This window comes from Cryphonectria parasitica, assembly GCF_011745365.1.
Source record: "Cryphonectria parasitica EP155 unplaced genomic scaffold M406scaffold_1, whole genome shotgun sequence".
NCBI lineage: Eukaryota > Fungi > Ascomycota > Sordariomycetes > Diaporthales > Cryphonectriaceae > Cryphonectria > Cryphonectria parasitica.
Genome location: NW_024468909.1, coordinates 2,326,284 through 2,345,965, shown reverse-complemented (window position 1 = coordinate 2,345,965; position 19,682 = coordinate 2,326,284). Strand labels below are relative to the sequence as shown.

The window sequence follows — 19,682 nt, the reverse complement described above, 5'->3', positions numbered from 1 at the left end:
GTTGTCTTTCAGTAGCGCCTTCTGTTGCATTGTTCTCCGCAGGCCCCTCGACACGATGTTGCTGGGGTACCCAGACATTGAACTCCTCGGCAGCGTTGGACAGAGGAGACCCATAGCGTGAATGATGCTCCCGCACTAGGCATTCCCTGGCTTCGCGCTCTTGCAGTTCGTTAAGCGTGTATGAAGGTCGTGGCGACTTGAAAACATGAGCTGCCCCATCGTGATTGATGATTTCGAGGCCAAATAAAAGCTCCGAGTTCAAGGTCAGTTGCTGCTCAACCGAGTCCACGCCAGCCCAAGAGATGTCAACACATTTATCGATAGTGCGTAGATCACTCATTGCACAGCCGAATCCGTGACGAAGGATGTCGTGGTTCGCATATTCGTTGTGTTCTAAATGCGCACCGTCCTAAGGCGCCACATCCTTTACGTCCATGGACGCCATCTCCTGCTCTCGCTCTGCAGAGTTGTTGTCATGAGATGCGAGGTTCTTCCCGAGCTCACCAACCCCCCCGAGACTGAAACCGGATAGGCCCTTGGTAAGTGTGCTGATTGTACCCATGGGGTTCGAATTCTCATATCTGAATAGGGCAGATGGATTGACTTCAACCCCAGCCAGCACGGTATTACCAAAAGTCGGTGCATTCAGATTGCTCTGCTGCTGCCCTGGGAAAGGTTGGGGGGTTCCAGGACTGCTGTCTGGAGGGCTATTGCCAGGCCGCGGACTGGCTGTAGCAGACTGAACTGCTTTTGCAACCTTGTCCTTGGCCGCCGCCGCGGCGTCTAGAGAACCGTTCATTTCCTTATACGTCCTGCCGAATAGCTGGTGCCACCAGCGTATATCATCGAGACAAGGGAAAATGAGACGCTCCTTGCCCCGGATGTGGTCGTTCACCTCTGGATCGTAGTCGGGATTGACAAATGCCTCGCGGCGAGCCAGGAAATGGTCCCAAACAGAAACCGTTCTCTCATGCAGCTTAGCTTCTTTCCTCTGTTTCTCGTTATTCAGCAAGAAAGTACCATACTGGCAGGAATACAAATGGTATAGGAGGCGGCGCAGGAAGCGTTCGTTAAATTCGAATCGCGTTGGGTGTTGGCGGAGAAGCTGAAAGACAGAGTCAAGAAATTGGTGGAAGACAGGGCTGATTTCCTTAGTTCGAGTTGCCTGGTCTTCAATGACGGGTGACGACTCTTGTTCCATAGCCGTCGCAGCGTTTGTGAGGTTGTCAGGGTCTGAGTCCTCCCTGTCCTTCTCCGAGCTCAAGGCTTGCCTGAAGAAGCGCTTGGCGTTCTCCATCGCATTTTCGATCACCTCGCTAGGGCGTTCACCCTCTCCGGGCTCTATCTTCGTCCCGGCCATGGCGTCATTCTGCACGACGAACCACTGCTCGCTGTTCAAGAAGCCTGAGCGCTGGTGAAACATGTGTCCAAAAGACAGCCAGTCCTTCTCTACCAAGACAATGAACCCCTTCAGCGTACGATAATATGGATCAAGCATAAGCTGGGACAGGGCGCTCAGCTGGCTGGTCCGGTCCCAGCCATCCGAGCAGTGGATGAGCACGTGCGAGTGCTGAATGCCTACTTGACGTGCTATCATCGCGGATCCGTCCAGAACACATTTGATGTGCGACAGCCATTCACTCTTAGCGAGGAGTTCTTGGCTTGGTGGTGCCGCAGAGATATCGCCGTCCTTCAGCGCACTGATGACTCTGTTGAGACTCTTCCGCATGACGTGAATGTTTTGAATGTTGAGGAAGGCCTTGCTTGCGTATTTATAGTGTGCCATATCTTCGGACCCTTTGCCCACCACCTGCATTGCCATAGAGTTGATTGCAGGCCTCGCATCGATAATGAGATTGTGTTGTTGCGCGCCAAAGATGAGGCGCTTGCCTCTGTCGTCGAAGATCGCATCGTCAGCAGTGAGAACTTCAGGCTCGGCAGAATCCACCGCAACTGGCGGCTCGTCGACGAGCTTATCCGGGGATGTCAGCTCGTTCACCATCGGACCGGGCTCCGCGCCTTGGGTAGGGCCGAGCTCCTGAAAGTAGGGTTGCGAGAAGCATGCGGCAACAAGGGCCTCATCCTGAGGGTTCCGGTTGCCAGTGATGCCCACTTTGGGCTGGGAGCTTCGAGTAATAGAACAGTTGTTCACGGGGTGCAGATAGGTCAGAGTCGGGATGCGACAACGGGTACGGTGATTGCTGGCGTATTTGAGAGTTGTGTTGGACATCCTATTCGGCACCACGAGGACGGAGGGGTAGGTCGGAGAAAAGCTATAGTTATTGTTGACGTCCGTGATTTTCCATCCTCTGTCCGGCATCTTCTCAGAGATGCCCTGGCGGCGGAACTCTTCCTTCGCATCGTATATTTCCCAGCCCCTTATGGCTCGTTCCTTGGAGCTCGGCTTGTAGGTGAAGGCATGCAGCTTCTCGATGCTCCCAAGCCGGCAGGTCCGGACTTTGATAAAATTGAATGTGTCTTGGGCGGTCTTGTTATCTGGAAAATGGAGGTTGATGTAGTAGAAATCGCGACCTTGAATACGAATGCTGGGTTCTCGCCTCGTCGCAGGGGCTGTCGGTCTGAACTCGCAACCAGCTAGCATTGGATAAGCAATCCATATCTCGCGTGGGCGGTCTTTTCCGTCATTTCCGGTCGGGGTGTTTTTGCGCGCAGGGGCAGAGAAAACCATGTGGTAGTCGGTGAGTCTGAGACTGCCGACAGTCGTCTCACCTCGAGCAACTGCAGTCACATCTTCTATGGTCTGGGGGAATATTGGTCGTCAGTGATGAAGGAAGGAGGCTGCTATGCAGGTAAGGTGCTGAGATTAGATGACTGACTTGGCGCACTTCCAACATTTTGAACAAAGCGACTGGACAAAGTGCTAGATTCTTGCAGCGAAGAGGATTGTGTAGTTGCTTGGAAGCAGCGTATCCCTGCTCTGGGGGTTGGGATCTTGTGAGGTTGGTGACGAGACAGGTTGGAAAGGAAGGTCAGTGATAGAAGTGCAGGGACAAGAAGCTCTGCTGTCGGAGAAAACACTTCTCCTGGATTAAAGAACTGTAGCTGGGATAGTCATGACCTGTTTGCATATTTGATACTGTGACATGCCGGACTGGTTTGGATTGGTGTGGTTTGTGCCCCTCGACGTTGAGGAGGATGGTCAGGATGGAATGGAGAAAGCTGAGCATGTGAGGTCGTTTGGCTCACCTGCATCAAGCGTGGCCCTGCAGGCGCACTGTCAGAACCACAGGGGACCAAGCTGTGATGCAATTCAGCTACAGGGGTGGCCCCACCTTCCCAGCTCACGCGTTGTGGGGCAGGCATCTGTTGGACAAAAGGGTTAGGGTTTGTGGCTTACTCAGCTCAAACAAATTTTGATTGGTCGAGCACAGATTTACCCTACTCTCCCCACCGATCTTTTTCGTTTTACGGGTGCCACTTCCAAAGTTCGTTCGTGAAGGTCAACCTTTATCCACCGCGACAACAACCGACTTTCCTTGGGATTTCTCGAGACGATTTAACAACCAACCTCTCAAGTCCAAACCCGCGGTCCATCGATCATCGAGAAAATCAGTCAACATGGCGGTCCCAGGAACCCAGATGTGAGTCGAAAACCTGCATTTCACCAACCGCCTGGCGGAAGAAGAAGAAGAAAAAAAACCGGCGGTGGTTTAGAATCGTCAATGGTTTTTGCAAGAGGTGGTCAACGGAGAATTATGTTGTCAATATTTTCGGGAAACAGGTGGATTGATGATTTTTTGGACACAATGGCATAATTTGAGCAATAATACGTTGATGGATGCAAACTCCACCTGGACAATTTTCGCTGACGGTGCCTCTCTATCACACAGTTCCAAGCGGAGAAAGTTCGTTGCTGACGGTGTCTTCTACGCCGAGCTGAACGAGTTCTTCCAGCGCGAGCTGGCTGAGGAGGGCTACTCGGGCGTCGAAGTTCGCGTCACCCCCACCGTCACCGACATCATCATCCGCGCCACCCACACCCAGGAGGTCCTCGGCGAGCAGGGTCGCCGCATCCGCGAGCTTACCAGCCTGATCCAGAAGCGCTTCAAGTTCCCCGAGAACAGCGTCTCCCTCTACGCCGCCAAGGTCCAGAACCGTGGTCTGTCCGCCGTCGCCCAGTGCGAGTCCCTCCGCTACAAGCTCCTCAATGGCCTGGCCGTCCGTCGTGCCTGCTATGGTGTCCTGCGTTTCATCATGGAGTCCGGCGCCAAGGGTTGCGAGGTTGTCGTCTCTGGCAAGCTCCGTGCCGCCCGTGCCAAGTCCATGAAGTTCACCGATGGCTTCATGATCCACTCCGGCCAGCCCGCCAAGGACTTCATCGACAGCGCCACCCGCCACGTCCTGCTCCGACAGGGTGTCTTGGGTATCAAGGTCAAGATCATGCGCGGCTCCGACCCCGAGGGCAAGGCTGGTCCTCAGAAGTCGCTGCCCGACGCCGTCACCATCCTCGACCCCAAGGAGGAGACCCCTGTTGTCCAGCCCGTCAGCCAGGACTACGGTGCTAAGGCCGCCCAGGTGCAGGCTGCGGCTGATGCTGCCCGGGCCCAGGAGGAGCAGGCGGAGGGTGCTGAGCAGCCTGCTGCTGAGCAATAGTAGGGTTACTGCAGCGGGGTGTGGTCCGTCACATAGACCTTGGGAGGTTTTTAGGGCTGAATGGACACAATACTCCTCATAGTGGTGGTTCTCGGCAAAGCGGTCCAGCCTTGACGACGCGCAGGGAAGTGCCTTTTTTGTCTGGCACTGGGGATTCCGATCATGAGCAGCTCATGAGCAGCTGCAGCGGAATCTGATAGGACCAGCATCGAGGGAAGGAGAGAAAGGGAGAGGAGGATTCCATCACCAAAACACTAGGGTCCGGCGTAATTTGATGTGCATTTTTTGCTGGGATCAGGGAAAGGAATCTGCTTCGCATCCGTTTTGTAATTCTGCTACCCGGCTTGAGACAAAATGGACAATCGAAAAGCAACATTGAGAGATGACCAATCAGATGCCCATTGGAAGTTGTGACACGATGGCAATGGAACAAAGCTCAGCTTTGTTACTAAGTCCATAAAGCTACCTTTAGGAACCAGCTCTTCCCCTTCAGACACTCTATGCCTGGTATAAGTTTGTGGTATAATTGCTGGCTGCCGACGACCCTAGCTGGGCTTGTTGACCACCGGCTCGTCAACGCGCCTAGGTCTGAGCGGGGAACTATCATGGAGAGTCGAGCTCATCCCCCGTCTTGCACCTAAAAAAAAAGGCAGGGTCTAAAGTACCTCATGCCCAGGTGCTGAATCTCTAGGTAGCATGAGACACGGACGGGCTCGTGTATCCGACGACCATTACGAACCAGAAACGACCATCCTCTCGTCCCTGCCACACAGCTAAGCAAAGGGGCCATAACCCCTAACAATCTTGCCTCGCCCTCAATCCTCGTCACTGTCCTCGTTCCTCTTCCAAAAAGGCAACCAGTGTCGCGGTTCCTGCCGCCCCCGCCCAGGTCTTCCCAACTGCTCAGCGCCAGCACCGGCCCTCACCGTCCCATACGACGAGCCAGCACCCGCGCCCGCCCCAACACTCATGCCCCTCTGTGCCTCCGGCTGGGCGCTCACCACCAGCAGGCGCGCACGCGGATCATCGCTCGCGCCCGCCGCCACCGCCGTCCCCGCAGGCACAGGCGGCCCCACCCTCGCATGCACCCCAGCAGAAGACGATGACAACGGCAACCACCTCTTGGCGCCCCTCGCCGCCAGGAGGGCCTCGAGCCGCATCGCATTGCGCGTGTTGGGCTTCACGATAGCGGTCACGACCTCCCCGACGATGGGCACCAGCTTGACGGCAAAGTCAACAGCCGCCCACGCCAGCATGGCGACCAGCGCAAAAGCCGGCAGCCCACCGTCGACGCGGCGCGCCGCGCGGATGAGGGACAGCGCGTTGAGCAGGGCGATGAAGTCGCCGACGACGGGGAGCAGGCCCCACATGGTCACGGTGCCGAACTGCACGTGCACGCCGCAGCAGCAGTGGCAGTCCACCCACCACTCATACCGCCAGGCCTTGCGGCGGACGGTGTGGAGGACGCGCTCGTCGTGGGCGGTCAGGCCCGGCGGGGTGAGCTTCTTGATCTTCCTGCGGCGGCCGTCGTCGGTCACCACGTAGTCATACTTGGGGTTCTGAAACGGATGGAGGGGAAACAATTCTTTTAGTGATTCGTTGTTGCTGAGATACTGCGTGGGAGTGAGAAAGAGAGAGAAAGAGAAACAAATACCTCTGGCCCAAAATTCTCCTCCAAGACGTGCCCAGCGTACTCGCTCGCCACAAACTTGGCAAGGAACGAGCCCATGATGGAATCTAGGAGTCCGATCTCGATCGACCAGATCTCAAAAGATGAGGGTGTGGCAAGAGGTGCACAGTGAGCTGGCGTCTTTTTGATTTTATGAAATTATATATTCCAGACGATCATGGGTGGAAGAGAAGCTCAGGTCGAGTTTGCAAATGTGTAGAGTTCACGTATATAAAAACAGCCTGAGCTAGTAATATGCCTTGGCGGCCCTCCAGCGAACAGGCGCTTGGGCAACCGACAGTGGATAAGTAGAGTGTAACATCCCTGGAGGGTATGAGTTGTCCTCTGGAGCACTGCCAAGCACTCCCCTTTTCACAGTCGCTTGAATTTTTCATTTATTTTTTTCATGAAAAAAATCACTCGCTGAAGCCCCCAAATATCACTAAGACTGAACATTAAAAATCGATTGTCTACGTTGTTGGGTTTGTTGGCCAGTTATTGAGTTGTCGCTGCAGGCGTTTTCTTACCATGTCGTAACCTTGGGCTAGGACGGCGGACTGAGGGCATCTGAGCAGGGCGGCATTGTGGTCTACTACAAGCTCAGGAACAGCCTCAAGTGCTCATAGTGTAGATTTTAACACGCAGATTTCTCAACTCATTATGGGATGCCAAAAGTCCAGCTTGGTCTAAGTAAAGTAGTCTCAACTTAGATGCAGCAGCACATATTCTTCGTATAAAAATTCTTATGAACTGATGCGGGCGTCATGAACAGGCCCTCGCTGATGCCATTTTCGCCGACCGCCCGTCTCCCAGACTCCGACTCCCAACTTGAAAGGGACCGGCGGGCCTCCTGTGCCCATGATATCTTAACCCATACCTATTACACAGTCCATACGACACGTGACGGCGCCAAAGATACTTTGGGGGAAAGCCTGTATGTGTCCTCTGTTGATAGCCCCAAGAGAACTGTCGATTCTCGCTCTTTTCGTCGCAATCATACCCACCGGCCCCGTTGCTGTCTCCTGTTGACTGGGTGTGCCTGTGTGTGTGTGTGTATGCGCGCATCTTGGCAACCATTTATTCCATTGGCACAAATCTGCTTGGCCAAAGGCTGATGATGATTTGTTTCTTCGAACCCTTCGTCACAACAACGGGCACCTGGTAGAATACCCTCAGACGGCCACGCTTGAAGCAAATGCAAGTGAAATATACAGGTCGGAGAATTCGGCACAAATAAGGTTGGGGGGGGGGGGGAGGGGATGCAGCCAGAAACGACCCGGAGAATGCCTGCCTGCCGACCCGGACTCCGTTCTAACAACCCCCAAAGATGTCAACCAGTCCCAAAACAAATCCCAGCCTCATATCCATGAAGGCCCGTCATACACATCGTAGCCTCTTGCCTTTCTTTTTCTTTTCATTTAATGTTTTTTTTTTTTTTTTTTTACACAGACGCGCAACAAAACGCGCAACAAGACAGGCGCACGAACAGACGTTATCTCTCCCCTGACTTAGGCGCTTGCATCTCGGCCGACGTCTTCGTCTTGCCATTGCCGTTGGGCTCGGCCGAGCCGTTCTGATGCGGCATCCGGCCGCTGCTGCCCTCGTCATCGCTGTCCTCCGTGAGGTCTGTGAGCCCGAACTCGGCAGCCGCCTCCTCGTCGTACGCCCGAATCAGGCCTTGGCCCTCGCGGTCGGTGCTTCCCCGCGTCCCGAAGCTGCGCCGCGCCTCCATGCTCATGCGCGTCTGGATCTGCGAGACCATATCCGTGCCGATGGCATCGTTGCCGCCCCGCCCCGAGATCATCTTAAAGCCATTCGGGTCGCGACGCGAGAGGTTCAGAAGGTACACACCCGTGAAGGTGACGAGGAAACCGCACAGGAGCGAGAGCGTGTTGACAGGGTCCGAGGTGTTGAAGCCGTTAAAGAGGATGAAAGACGCACACAGGGTTGCCGTCGTGAAGGTGACGTAGTAGAGGGGGTTGACGCTGTCGAGAGCAGGGTCAGCACGGTGATTTGCGGGATACAATGGATTACCTGGGATACAAACATATTGGTTGGGAATTGGCTGAGTGCCTTGTTGAAGTAGTTCATCTGCGTCAGGATGCACACTGCGGTAATGATCATGAACACATATGTCGAGGCATGTGTGAACTGGTTGTGACCGGCAAATGTCAACTTCAGGGCGATACCAAAAGCCTTGATGGCCATGACTGAGACTGATCCCACCAGGGAGCAGATGCTGAGGTAGACAAGCGGGTTCTGCTTTCCATAGACGGGCGAGATCTTGTAGATCATGAATACGGAAAAGGCCGTCACCGATATTGCGTAGATCAGGAAACCTTAAGCCACAAGAGTTAGCCACGGGGCGTCGCTGTCGGAACGGCGTGGGCGGTCGGATCTCACCAGGCTTCAGCGCATACGAGAGGATCGTCTCGATGGTCTCGATATCCTCATCTGGCGGAGCATGAAGGACAATAATGACGGCACCGATGAGGCAGATAGCGCTCCCCAGCTTTCCTAGTATCCCCAGCTCCTCGTTGAGGAAGTATGATCCCAGTACTGCGCCTATCAAAACAGACAGTGCACCCAGTGGTGTAACAAGGATGGCTGGTGCGAAGGCGTATGCTGCGAAGTTACATATCTCGCCGATGACCACTGTTGCGTTCCCGAGGTCAGCAGATTCCCAAGCCTCGTCCCGGACAGATCCATCGGTTGACTATAGTCGGGGGGGGGGGGGGGGGTTTCTCACGTGTGGATATACCGGCCCACCACATCGGGTTTCGTAGGTATATGAAGCCATCGCCTTCAAAACCGTGCCTCTCTTCCGCTTGGTTGAGACCCTACAGGGATACGGTCAGCCATTGATTGAGTATACGCCGGGGGCGTCGGTATGATGTATGAGGTTTGCTCGAGCTCGATGGAGGAGGGTTCGTATGGGTGGGTGGTATGTGGGTACCTTTTTCGTTATGACGAAACTCGTGCCTGCAAAGTCGGAAAAGGGTCAGCTACAGTCGACTTCTACACAAAAGTATGGCGGCTCGGGGCGGTATCAAACCTACCGATGGCTAAACTGGACGTCATGGCCAGTCCCAGGCCGATGTATCTGCAGCGCGAAAAGGAAAATCCATCAGCGCGAATGTTCTCGTTGCTATCAAGGAGTGAAACAGGCAGGCCGCCAGCTGTCCTGCGCCGAGCGTAAGCGAGTAAGGGATGTCGTACTTCTCTTCCAACATCATCTTGAAAGGAGCGTGACAGCAGCTAGGCGCCGCCTGTGCCCGAGGGATTGAAAAGATCGTGCGATGCGTGTAGGCTGGCGATTGATGGGCGCGGGGCCCAGGAGTGGTGAGCAAACCTGGGGCGGGTTTGACACGTGGAGGACGAGGTTGGCACGCTCGCGCCTGGCGAGAAGAAGAAGGAAAGGTGACTTTGTGGGAAGATCGTCCGTCTTTTGCCCTCAATAACGACACATGCACCGCCGGGATCGAACGAGGAAAGAAAAGGGCTGCTGCGGAAATCGTGTCCGTTTCGCAGGGTCAGGTCGTTGACGATCCGCAGGTCAGGTGCGACGGGGTGTGTCGTTGGTATGAGGGTGATCTGGCCAGGGGTCGTGGTTGGGGAAAGGTGTCGTCTTTTTGCTGTTAGTGGAGGAGAAGGAGGATGTGGGTGGTGATGGTATCGAATCCAGGATGGGGAGGGAACTGATAGTTCTCGGTCAGGATGTTTCCCTTTCGGAAATCTCAACAGGCCGGAAGACAGAAAAGTGGGACGTGCACTGCCTTGCCTGTCTAGCTGTCTGGCCTGTGCTTTGGTGGAGAGTGAGTGATAGTGAGAGGAAGGGAAAGGGAGAGTGGGAGAGAAAAGAAGAGGGCCCCGTTAATTCTATCGGCGCCTGTGTTAGAAGGCATCTCCTCCTCTCTAGTATGATCCAAGGGCGGGCTGGGCGTGTGCACACTAACTAACTACCATGGCATGTACCACTACAGTGGTGGGTGTAGGGGCACGTTGTGCCTTGGCAGGGTTCGAAAATCTGTTGGTAAAATTGGATGGTCTGGACAGGGATCCCCGATCAGACTCCTTTTGGAACGGATCGAGGCCATGTCACCATCGTGTGTCGCAGCACCCCAAAGGTTTCGGATCTCCCAAAGGCGTTACTGTTACTGGTCGTCCCTCCGTGGGCAGTTGCAGGGCCCCTGTCGCTGCCGCCTGTGGGTTCCACTGTATGTAGGTCCCCCGGGCAGAACCCCTGGCTATTCACGCCCCGAGTGCCCTGGCACCTGGCTAGCAGACCTGCCCTCACCTAATCGTGCGTGTCCGGCACTGTGGCCTTGGGCCCTGCATCAGGCGCTACCTTGTCCTCTATCTAGACTCAGCAGGAGGGGCTACCACGAGCTGTTAGTATCTGAGTAAGTCCAATCTGGCCCGCCTCACTCTCAGCCAGCAGCAAGCCCAGTTCAGGGGCCCTCTTCCAAGTTTGAATACGAGCGGCCAGCCATGTTTGGCAGCAGGTCTGTCTGCTGCATATGAAGCAGTTACATAGTACTTGCTATGTTTCGGCCATCAGGCCTCGCACGTCCTCCACATTGTTTCTGGAGTCAATTTTTGAGATACCTGGAGCTAAACCACCACACACTGGTCTTCTGAACGCCTAAGTCATCATCCTGCAGCTTCAGATGGGAGGTTATCGCATCTCCTTATTACATCAGTGGCAGTACAAAGCTGGCTCGAGTTCAACAGAGGTTCCAAATGACATCTCTGCCCAATCTCAAGGATAAACTTTAGCTACTAATAGCAGTCCGAGGTACTGTTCTTGTTTTCCATTTGCCTGGGGGGGGGGTGGGTTCAGGCCTTCGAGATCATCAACATCAATCTCGTCTTCTCTATATCATAGATATTGACATTTGTGATACAACTGTACCCTTGAGAAAATACTGGACGGCCTTGGTATCCAGTTCAACGCGCTTCAGGTCACCGGCAATCTTGCACACTTCCTCCTCTGAGCTTTCCGACCGCTTATGGTTTAAGATGCCCAACAGAACAATAAGATCCGTAAGGAGTTCTGATATTTTGAGCCAACGAGAGCTCTGGTCAGATGTATGATGACTTCGGTAGATCTCTTGGGTTTGGTGAATGTAAAGCCCACCACGGCCAGGTCCATGTTATATGTGGCGCCAGCCTACTTCACGATGGCTTCTCTCAAATGACTTGCAGAAGACTGGGCTGACTCGAGTCGTAGCAACACATGTTGCCATAGTCACACTTAACTGGCTTGTTGTCCCTTGAGCAGGTCGATTCATACTGCTGATAAGGGGTGGCGTATGAAGCTTGATTGTTTTGGCCAATTTGCGCCCGGGACCCCACTACGAAACACCTACAAGATCAGCATCTTCCTGCTTATCCTCGTGACAATTCCAGCTGATAAGTTGACATGCTAAAACCTCCTCCAGCATGACTTTGTGCAACAGAAAGGGCCGGTAAAGTGTGTCGCCGGCCAACGGCCGCAGTTGAAACACCCTAACCCCCCCATCAAGTACCTCTGCATGCTGTAATATGTATATCGGATATAACTGCAACGTTCGAGGTCCGTCCACGAAACATTGGGGGGATAGCGATCGTCCGTCAGACAGGGACAAGGGGAAACATCCCACACTTTATTGATTCTTTGAAGCCCTCTCCTGGGCACGCACGCCTGGGTAGTAAGTATTGTAGAGCAGAAGGAGGTCAAGGGGACAGCCGGGGGAAAAGCTTACTTTGTGTGTTCTCTGGTGGCGTTTGTGGCATCCACCCAGTATTTTCCGATTCGACAATTGGCTCAGCCTCAGCCTCACCCAATTTGCGGCCAACGCGTCAGCAGTGGAATGAGCTGCTAACCTGCGTTCCTCATTTGAGCCGGACCGCCACATCCTAGCTCCCTTAGGAGCGGTCTTCTCAGCGTGTCCAGCCTTTCCACACATAGCAGCTGCCGCGTCCTGTTCATGTGTCCTAAGACGAAGTAATTCTCAGATTAGGCCATTAGAGACGTTGGCCCAGGGCCAGGCACTGAAATCGGCCTCGCTGCGTTGACTTGAACTAGGTTTATCTCTTCAGATTTTGGGTACAAAACTGCTGCTCTACAAATCGCCACAACTGTGGCCAGATCTTGAGATTTCGCGAACCCGCTTCAACGCTCACCATCAAGGCCGCCCCCGCAATCCATTCCACTGCAATGCCTTCCCAGCGAGAACAGCCCAGTCCCTTGTACACACCTCAACATGCTCGATAGGCGCATTGCACCTCGCAGGTTAGAAAAATGTGCAAGATACTTAGCCTCACTGCTTGGGAGAGCAGAATATGACCCGTCCACATCCGCACGGCGACTGAGGATCCCGAATAGGCCATCAGTTGCATGAATCACGTCGCCCCGTGATTCGAGTCTTGCCCGCCATGAACGACTCCAGAAATATACGAGGTAGTGTACAGGTGTCATACCCAGGTCCGCCTCAGCTCCAAGGCTCCAGCCATCTCCAGATCATCGCAAACCAAGTAATTGCTGAAGTTAGGGTATCACTGAATTCCTTTCTTTTGTTCTTCTTCCGCCGCAGACACGCAGACGCATGATTAATGTCGTGAAGGGGGGCAAGGCGATGCTCAACACTATTGTCAGGAGCTAGGACTCTGTGTCCTGTTCGAATACCAGTCGATGCTGTCTTCTTTTCAGCCGCAAACTCACTTACCTTCCATATCCATGAAGACGCTCGGTCGTGGTGTAAATCTGTTATTGCTGTTGTTGTTGTTGTTGTTGTCGCCGTCGTCGAGCCGTGCTCCATTGTTGCTCTTCAGGGTCAAGAGCTAGGGGAGGAGGGGAAAGGGGGGAAAACTACGGGGATAAATTCAGGATCAGGTATGGGGAGAGTGAGGGTGCAGATGAACTACAACTGCTCCCTAATCTTTGACATTGTATGTCGCAGGCTTGATGTCGATACGGTGAATGAGTGTCAAAGACCAACCGTCCACCTAAGTGCGACGGCGCTTGGCGGCTGGTACAAAATTAGTACGCGCATCTAGAGAGAACCAGAGTGGGTACGCACCATTCTCATCGCCCGGACCATCAACGACCTCGTCTGCTTGTCTGCTTCTCTTTGCAGAGAGGCTCGAAGGAGAGAGGTTGGTCGGGTTTGGATGCGCAACGCCAATTTCGTCGTCCTCGTCATGATTCCAATCGATCTCGTCCACATCGTTTGAGAAAGTCCCAAGGTCGGTTTGAGTTGGGCCGTTGGTAGGATATGCAGAGCCTTGAGCCATAGCTGCATCCTCTCCATGCGCGCTGTCCTCTCCGTCAAGGGTTGCTGTTGCACTCGAGTTATCGGAAACTTGTCGCGAGGTATCATTATGTATGGCCGCGCCGTTGCTCGTGTCGGTGTAATTTGCAGGTTCCAAAAGATCGCCTTCGTTGCCGAGGTCCAGATAGTCGTCGTCTTCGGCCGTATTGGCTGCGGTATCTTGAGTAATTTCGTTAGCTGCTGCGATGCCTTCCTGAGTATCAGACATAAGACGATCCCATTCTTCTTCAGTGATTGAATCAAAAACAGAACGTGTGATGGCGTCAGGGCTGGCTGAAGCGTCCTGAACAGAAAGAGAATCCAGGGACAAGCAGTCGTCGCAAAAACACAGTTTCGGCTCTGCACATATACTTGGCAAAGAAAAAGAGTCCTCACCATCAACGCCTTCTTGTCCCTCCTGGGACAGATCAACCAGCGTTTCGGCCTCGTGTGTCATCTCGCGATTCTCGCTGCCAGCTGACAGGCCGTCACCATTCTGACGCTCCACCTCATGCATCACTTCTAGGACCTGGGCATCAAGATGGCCTGCTGCTGACGCATCATCTTCTATGATATCGGCCACAGATATCTCATGTCCATCTGTAGTCTCGAGTGCAGAGCCGGCATTTACGACCGCATCAAAGATATGAGCCTCCTCGGGATCAAGTGCGTCGGCGTCGTACTCGGCTGTATCCTCTTCCGCACTGCCAGAGCCAGATGCATCGACAGTCGATTGTTCTGGATCTTCAACAACTTGGAACGGGTTGCGTCTCTGCTCCACTTCATAGTGTTCAGCTGCTTCATCCATTGCCGCCTCACCCTCGTCGTCTTCGGCATCGTCAAGCGACAGATCGTCGGAGATGAGATCATCAGACAATCCTTCCGGGCCTGCTTCATTGGTGGCAGAGGCATTTCCAGAGGCATCCTCGTAGTACTTCTCAAAGTGCGAGAGTCCCCGGCCCTCGTCCGCGCCTTCCACGAGATCCGCAAACCGGTGTAAAGGGTTTGATCGCGTACTGAGGTAGACGAATAGCTCGGGCGACCGAGAGCCACCATCGTGCTGAACCAGTTTCTTGTTCACCTCTATGATCTGAGCGAACGTGGTTTGGTCGAGGAAATCCTGCGTTGTGGACTCGCCAAATTCGAGGCCAAGACCGTCGACTTGTAGGAAGATTTCTTGGTCAGATTCCACCTCAGAAGAAATGACGTCGCGAATGTTGCTGAGGAACTCGGATAGGGGCTGTTGAAGCAGATCAACATCACTAAGAAAGTATGTGTTGGGGTCTTCATCGGCAGCCCCTCCAAAGAGGAAATACTCCTGCTTCTGGTACGAGACCGTCACATTTGGAAACACGTTGGAGTTGAGGTCCTTATCCCCTTCCAAATCCTCAGTATCCCAGTTGGACTCGTTCAGAGAGGTATCAGCAACCTCGGTCGTGTGGTAGTCTACGGCCAGCGACGTGTCCGCATCAGAGTTGACGTTGCTGCCCTCTGCCTCGCCTGCAACACTTGCATCCTGAGGGTGATCGCCGTCAATAAGCGTTTCAGCTCTCTCACCATCGTCGGCCGTCTCTGCAAGGTATTGTGCATCCTGGACAGTGTCTATCCTTGCCTCGGCTCGGTCCTCGATCGGATCAGTATCGTGGGCGGGCTCCTGTGAACCAACTCCCTTTTGAATGCCATCGACACTTGTCGCAGCATTCAAGAGATCGTGGGTTGTTTCCAAATCAAGCTCGACAGGGTCGAGTCCCTCGAATTCGCCAGCTGTCTCCTCGTAATCGACTCCTTCGTGAGAGCCGTCTTCTTCCTTGGTACGACCATCTTGATTCTCATCCTGATCAACGGCTTCAGGTTCGCCGAGACCACCATCGTGGGCATCCTGGGCATATTCGTCTTGTCCAGCGTAGGCATCAAAATCGGAAATCGCTAGGTCGACGGCTTCGTGGCCGAATTCGAGACCGGCGTCATGATCAGATTCTACGTTCGATGCCGGCGGCACTCCCTCTTGTGGATTCAACGTGTACGAATCGCCGTTCTGTGCCTCGACGTTGTCGGGCGGGTTGGTTAGATCATCCCTTGCGGTGTCAGCCTCTCCAAGGCCGCCCAGATCGTCGCCGCCACCGATCTCGAAATCAAACTCGTCGTCTTGAGTAGTGTCATTGAGATCGTTGCCGTGTCCGATCTCTTGGTCAGGAGTATGATGCGGTGGCTCTTCTGCTGCAGCCTCCATGGTGTTGCAGTTGTTTCTCAGATACGTAAAGTGTTGTTTACGAAGACAATAATGGTTTGGTAGGCCGATCAAAAGGTGTTTCTGCTGCCCGTTAAATGCTTACAAGTTGGACGGGCAGGCAGCGGTTGGCATGGCGCTTATGTTGAGGTAGTTCGCAGATAAGAGAGATCTTAACAGTTGCGTAAATTCTGGAGTAGTGGTAGGCAAAGCCTGTCCCAGAAGAATCAGGTAAGATTGAGTAGGTGAAAGGGTTTGAGTGAAGTTGTCAAGCCACGGCTAAGGTGAAGGATCTGGAAAGGAAGGGGGGAGAAAGCTTCGCACTGCTGCCCTGAAGGGTCAGTGATGATGATGCAACCCGGAGAAGGTATCGCAATATTCAAGGTAATGAGTCACTGAGTATGGCAGGTGAGAGAACTGAAGCAGAAAGGGTGGTTGATATCCCAGGTCGATGTGATGTGGATGAAGAGGTTATTTGGCGGTGTTGGAAGAAAGTCCCGACGCGCATGAAAGGAAGCTCTGGAGCTTACTAAAATCAAGCTTATGCACTGTCCTGTGCCTGCCAGGCGCAAAGGAGCACGGGCCACATTTACGACTTAGCTGGCATCAACAAGCCCCAATTCATAGCATACCTGGTAACTGCGGTCGACCACAAACTCCATTCCGTCGCTCTCAAACCGGCAGACGAGCATCTTCCTTCCCAGCTGCGATAACGCTCCCTTCCCGGATACGGTAGCAGATTCAAAATGGTATTTGCCCCCATTGATACCAAACGAAATGGCACCACAAATGTACTGACTTTGCATGGCCCAGGTTGTCCTCGCAGCATCGATCTGCACCCGCGGGGGCAAAGCTGTCCTCTCTCGACAGTTCCGCGAGATGCCCAGGTCGCGTATCGAAGCTCTCCTCGCCTCGTTTCCCAAACTTGCCGACAGCGGTACTCAGCATACAACTGTCGAACAGGACAATGTCCGCTTCGTCTACCAACCCCTGGATGAGCTCTACATGGTCCTCATCACCAACCGCCAGTCCAATATCCTTCAAGACATCGACTCGCTACACCTCTTCGCCCAAGTTGTCACCAGCACCTGCAAGAGCCTGGATGAGAGGGAGATCCTCAAGAATGCATACGAGCTGCTCAGCGCATTTGACGAGCTGGTGACGCTGGGGTACAGGGAGAACCTGACGATCAGCCAGATCAAGACCTTCCTGGAAATGGAGAGTCACGAGGAGCGCATCCAGGAGATCATTGCCCGGGTATGTTGTCCATCTTGTGAAGTTTGGGGCCCGGAATACGGCCGGGCTAACATACCTCCTGACAGAACAAAGAATTGGAGGCCACCGAGGAACGGAAGAGGAAAGCCAAGCAACTCGAGATGCAGCGAAAGGAATCGGCCCGCAACGCTCGCGGGATGGGTGGCATGGGCAATGCGCCCAGAACGCCTGTGTACCCAACCTACACACCACCTACCCGACCCGCTGTTACCGATACCTACGACTCGTACGAAGCTGAGAAGAACAAGTCCAAGTTCGCCGCGCCCAAGGGCAAGGGAATGCAGCTCGGCAAGAAGTCGAAGACCACCGATATGTTTGAGCGGGTGCGGGGCGAGATGGGCCATGAGGTGGATGACAGCCCTTTGATCGCTCCGGCAGCGGCATCTCCTGTTGCAGCAGAAGCGCCCGCCCCACGAATTTCTACAACTCTGGACCGTGATGCCATACATGTCACCATCTCTGAAACGATTGGTGCCCACATCTCAAGAGAAGGCGCTGTCAAATCCATCGCAGTCAGCGGCGACCTGAATTTGCGGATATCCGATCCTTCCCTGACCAAGGTCAAGCTCGACTTGAGCGCACAGCCTTCCCATGGCGCACAGTTCAGGACTCACCCCAACGTGGACCGGAACCTGTTCAACAGCTCCAAGGTCATCCAGATGAGCAAGGTTGATCGAGGCTTCCCTGTCAACCAGTCTGTTGGTGTGCTCCGGTGGCGTGCCACGCCCAAGACAGATGACACGAGCGCGCTGCCCATCAGCTTCACTGTTTGGGTCAACAAGGGCACTGATGGTACCTATACCATGACCGTTGAGTACGAACTGACCGGTGGTGACGCGCTCAAGGATGTCAGCGTCACTATTCCATACGCGACTAGCGAGCCTACTATCTCAAGTTTCGATGCTACGTATGACGTGACCGGCGACAGCGTGGAGTGGACCATCGGCACAGTGGACGAGGACAATTCCAATGGTGCTTTCGAGTTCGAGGCCCAGGCAGACGACGAGAATGAGTTCTTCCCAATGCAGGTCCGGTTCTCCAAGACCACACCGTTTGTGGATGTCGACGTAAGATCACCGCCCTCATATTTTGTTTTCTTCTCCTTTCTTTTTTTCGGTCATAAACAAGTAACTTCTCTTTGCTAATTACATTCTTAGGTGTCCTCTGTTACGCTGATCGAGATGAACGAGGATGTGACTTTCTCGAAAGAGATCAAGTCTGTCGCAGACAAGTACGAAATCGAGTAATTGCGCGTTAGACGGTCCTAGAGGAGTTCTGTGGTGGCTACAGTATAGGTTCACAAAATCCATGTCGATGAATGCAAATCAGATCATTTCCACTTAAGCAACCTCATTTCTACTCTCAAGTGGGCGACTAGATCGGTCGTCATAACGATGCATACCAAGAATCATTGGAACCCTCTACAACCATGAATCAGTGAATGAGCGCTTACAATGCGGCAACCAATAGCAGCACCATGAGTCCTCTGAGACTGGCTCGCCTTGCCACCCACGACCTCGGAACGTATTTACAACGCCTATGTTCTCCCATGACGGAAGATGACCCCTCCGTCGAGCGCCTTTAGAGAACGACGCAGCAACCCCAGTCCTCGTTCGAACGCTGGGTCGTCGAGGTACGCGATCTAGCTGGATGATAATGAGGATCGGGTTTGCGCCTCCGCCCAGGCTCCCTCGCCTGCATAGAAGCCTGCTGGCGGTGGTACTCCCTCTCCTCCCTGCTCGCCTCGGCCGCTCGCGCCCTGGCCTCCTGGTCCCTGTGCCGCAGGAACTCGGCACCGGGCAGCGTCATCTGGGGCTCGCTCAGCATGCGGGTCTGGTAGTGGCCCGGCGCTGAGGAGGATGCGCTATCGGGTTTGCGTGGGGCGTAGCCGCCTAGGCCGTCTTCATAGACATAGTCCTCGGGTCTGGAGGAAAGGTTAGCGGACTTAGTTATCTGGGGGCTGCTTGAGGGTTTTGGTATAACAAGGAGAAGGGTATAGGAGTGCAAGATGATATATGGAGGGGGCGGTGGGGAGAAGTTAAAGAGGGGGCGCACGAGGAGGTATTGTACCCATCAGGGTCTCGAGGAGGCTCGGTATATTCCACCTCTATTCTGCGAGTTCGACCCCGACTCATCGAGCTGCCTTCTCGCAGAGGGGCTTGGTTGGATGGTCCAGCCTCTGAGGTAGTGCTGGTACGCCCGCGGCCGGGAGAAGAGGGCCTCTCATCCTGAGCATCTTGATTGTCAGTAGGCATGGTGGAAGGTAGGAGATTTGAATCATAGGTTGAAGTTGGAATTTCAAACAGATTCAAACAGAGGTTTTTATGGCAGACAATTTCAAAATATGGTAGCCAACATCTGCAGAACTTGTTCATGAACCAAAGAAGTTATTGTTCGTCTTGTTTCTTGGAGCAAATTCTTTGATGGCACACTTTCAATCTGGATGCTCTTCTTTTGGCTTTTGAATTAACTCTCCGAGGAAAATTGTAGCCAAAAAAAAAAGACATCGATGCTGTAGAAAGATCCCTATCATCACTAAATATTTCCAGTAACTCGCATGGATTTCCGGAGTCTTCATCATTGATGCGATCTGAACTACGTG

The 19,682-nt window shown here is 53.8% G+C and overlaps 8 protein-coding genes across 8 annotated transcripts; 3 read left to right on the top strand and 5 right to left on the bottom strand.

Annotated features, from left to right (window-relative positions):
* Positions 1 to 763: 763 nt before the first annotated feature.
* On the bottom strand, positions 764 to 3,123 carry M406DRAFT_271114 (phosphatases II; the record flags this gene model as incomplete). Its single annotated transcript, XM_040918103.1, has 2 exons — positions 2,838 to 3,123; positions 764 to 2,761 (listed from the first exon to the last, which is right to left on the bottom strand). Coding segments are annotated over exons 1-2 (2,016 nt in total), but the record flags the coding sequence as incomplete, so codon positions are not given.
* A 333-nt stretch (positions 3,124 to 3,456) lies between these two features.
* On the top strand, positions 3,457 to 5,001 carry CRP-10 (cytoplasmic ribosomal protein-10). Its single transcript, XM_040926091.1, has 2 exons — positions 3,457 to 3,602; positions 3,852 to 5,001. Exons 1-2 carry the CDS (start codon positions 3,580 to 3,582, stop codon positions 4,612 to 4,614), a joined length of 786 nt encoding a protein of 261 aa, XP_040781032.1. The 5' UTR covers positions 3,457 to 3,579; the 3' UTR covers positions 4,615 to 5,001.
* Positions 5,002 to 5,735: 734 nt separating this feature from the next.
* On the bottom strand, positions 5,736 to 6,137 carry M406DRAFT_28784 (uncharacterized protein; the record flags this gene model as incomplete). The annotated part of the gene is made up of 1 exon (XM_040918764.1): positions 5,736 to 6,137. A coding segment is annotated over one exon (402 nt), but the record flags the coding sequence as incomplete, so codon positions are not given.
* Positions 6,138 to 6,945: 808 nt separating this feature from the next.
* On the bottom strand, positions 6,946 to 9,388 carry M406DRAFT_271110 (uncharacterized protein). Its single transcript, XM_040918102.1, has 6 exons — positions 9,343 to 9,388; positions 9,240 to 9,265; positions 9,033 to 9,123; positions 8,687 to 8,938; positions 8,331 to 8,622; positions 6,946 to 8,268 (listed from the first exon to the last, which is right to left on the bottom strand). Exons 1-6 carry the CDS (start codon positions 9,362 to 9,364, stop codon positions 7,776 to 7,778), a joined length of 1,176 nt encoding a protein of 391 aa, XP_040781030.1. The 5' UTR covers positions 9,365 to 9,388; the 3' UTR covers positions 6,946 to 7,775.
* A 2,953-nt stretch (positions 9,389 to 12,341) lies between these two features.
* Positions 12,342 to 13,097, top strand: M406DRAFT_100686 (uncharacterized protein; the record flags this gene model as incomplete). The annotated part of the gene is made up of 1 exon (XM_040914921.1): positions 12,342 to 13,097. A coding segment is annotated over one exon (224 nt), but the record flags the coding sequence as incomplete, so codon positions are not given.
* Positions 13,098 to 13,273: 176 nt separating this feature from the next.
* On the bottom strand, positions 13,274 to 15,808 carry M406DRAFT_325539 (uncharacterized protein; the record flags this gene model as incomplete). Its single annotated transcript, XM_040919993.1, has 3 exons — positions 13,274 to 13,296; positions 13,348 to 13,749; positions 13,975 to 15,808. The coding sequence occupies 3 exons, from the start codon at positions 15,806 to 15,808 to the stop codon at positions 13,274 to 13,276; spliced, it is 2,259 nt and encodes a 752-aa protein (XP_040781028.1).
* On the top strand, positions 15,807 to 18,327 carry M406DRAFT_335812 (uncharacterized protein; the record flags this gene model as incomplete). Its single annotated transcript, XM_040921074.1, has 4 exons — positions 15,807 to 15,809; positions 16,619 to 17,062; positions 17,128 to 18,147; positions 18,238 to 18,327. 4 exons carry the CDS (start codon positions 15,807 to 15,809, stop codon positions 18,325 to 18,327), a joined length of 1,557 nt encoding a protein of 518 aa, XP_040781027.1.
* Positions 18,328 to 18,661: 334 nt separating this feature from the next.
* On the bottom strand, positions 18,662 to 19,335 carry M406DRAFT_66511 (uncharacterized protein; the record flags this gene model as incomplete). The annotated part of the gene is made up of 2 exons (XM_040925004.1): positions 18,662 to 19,004; positions 19,136 to 19,335. The coding sequence occupies 2 exons, from the start codon at positions 19,333 to 19,335 to the stop codon at positions 18,662 to 18,664; spliced, it is 543 nt and encodes a 180-aa protein (XP_040781026.1).
* Between the last annotated feature and the right edge of the window lie 347 nt (positions 19,336 to 19,682).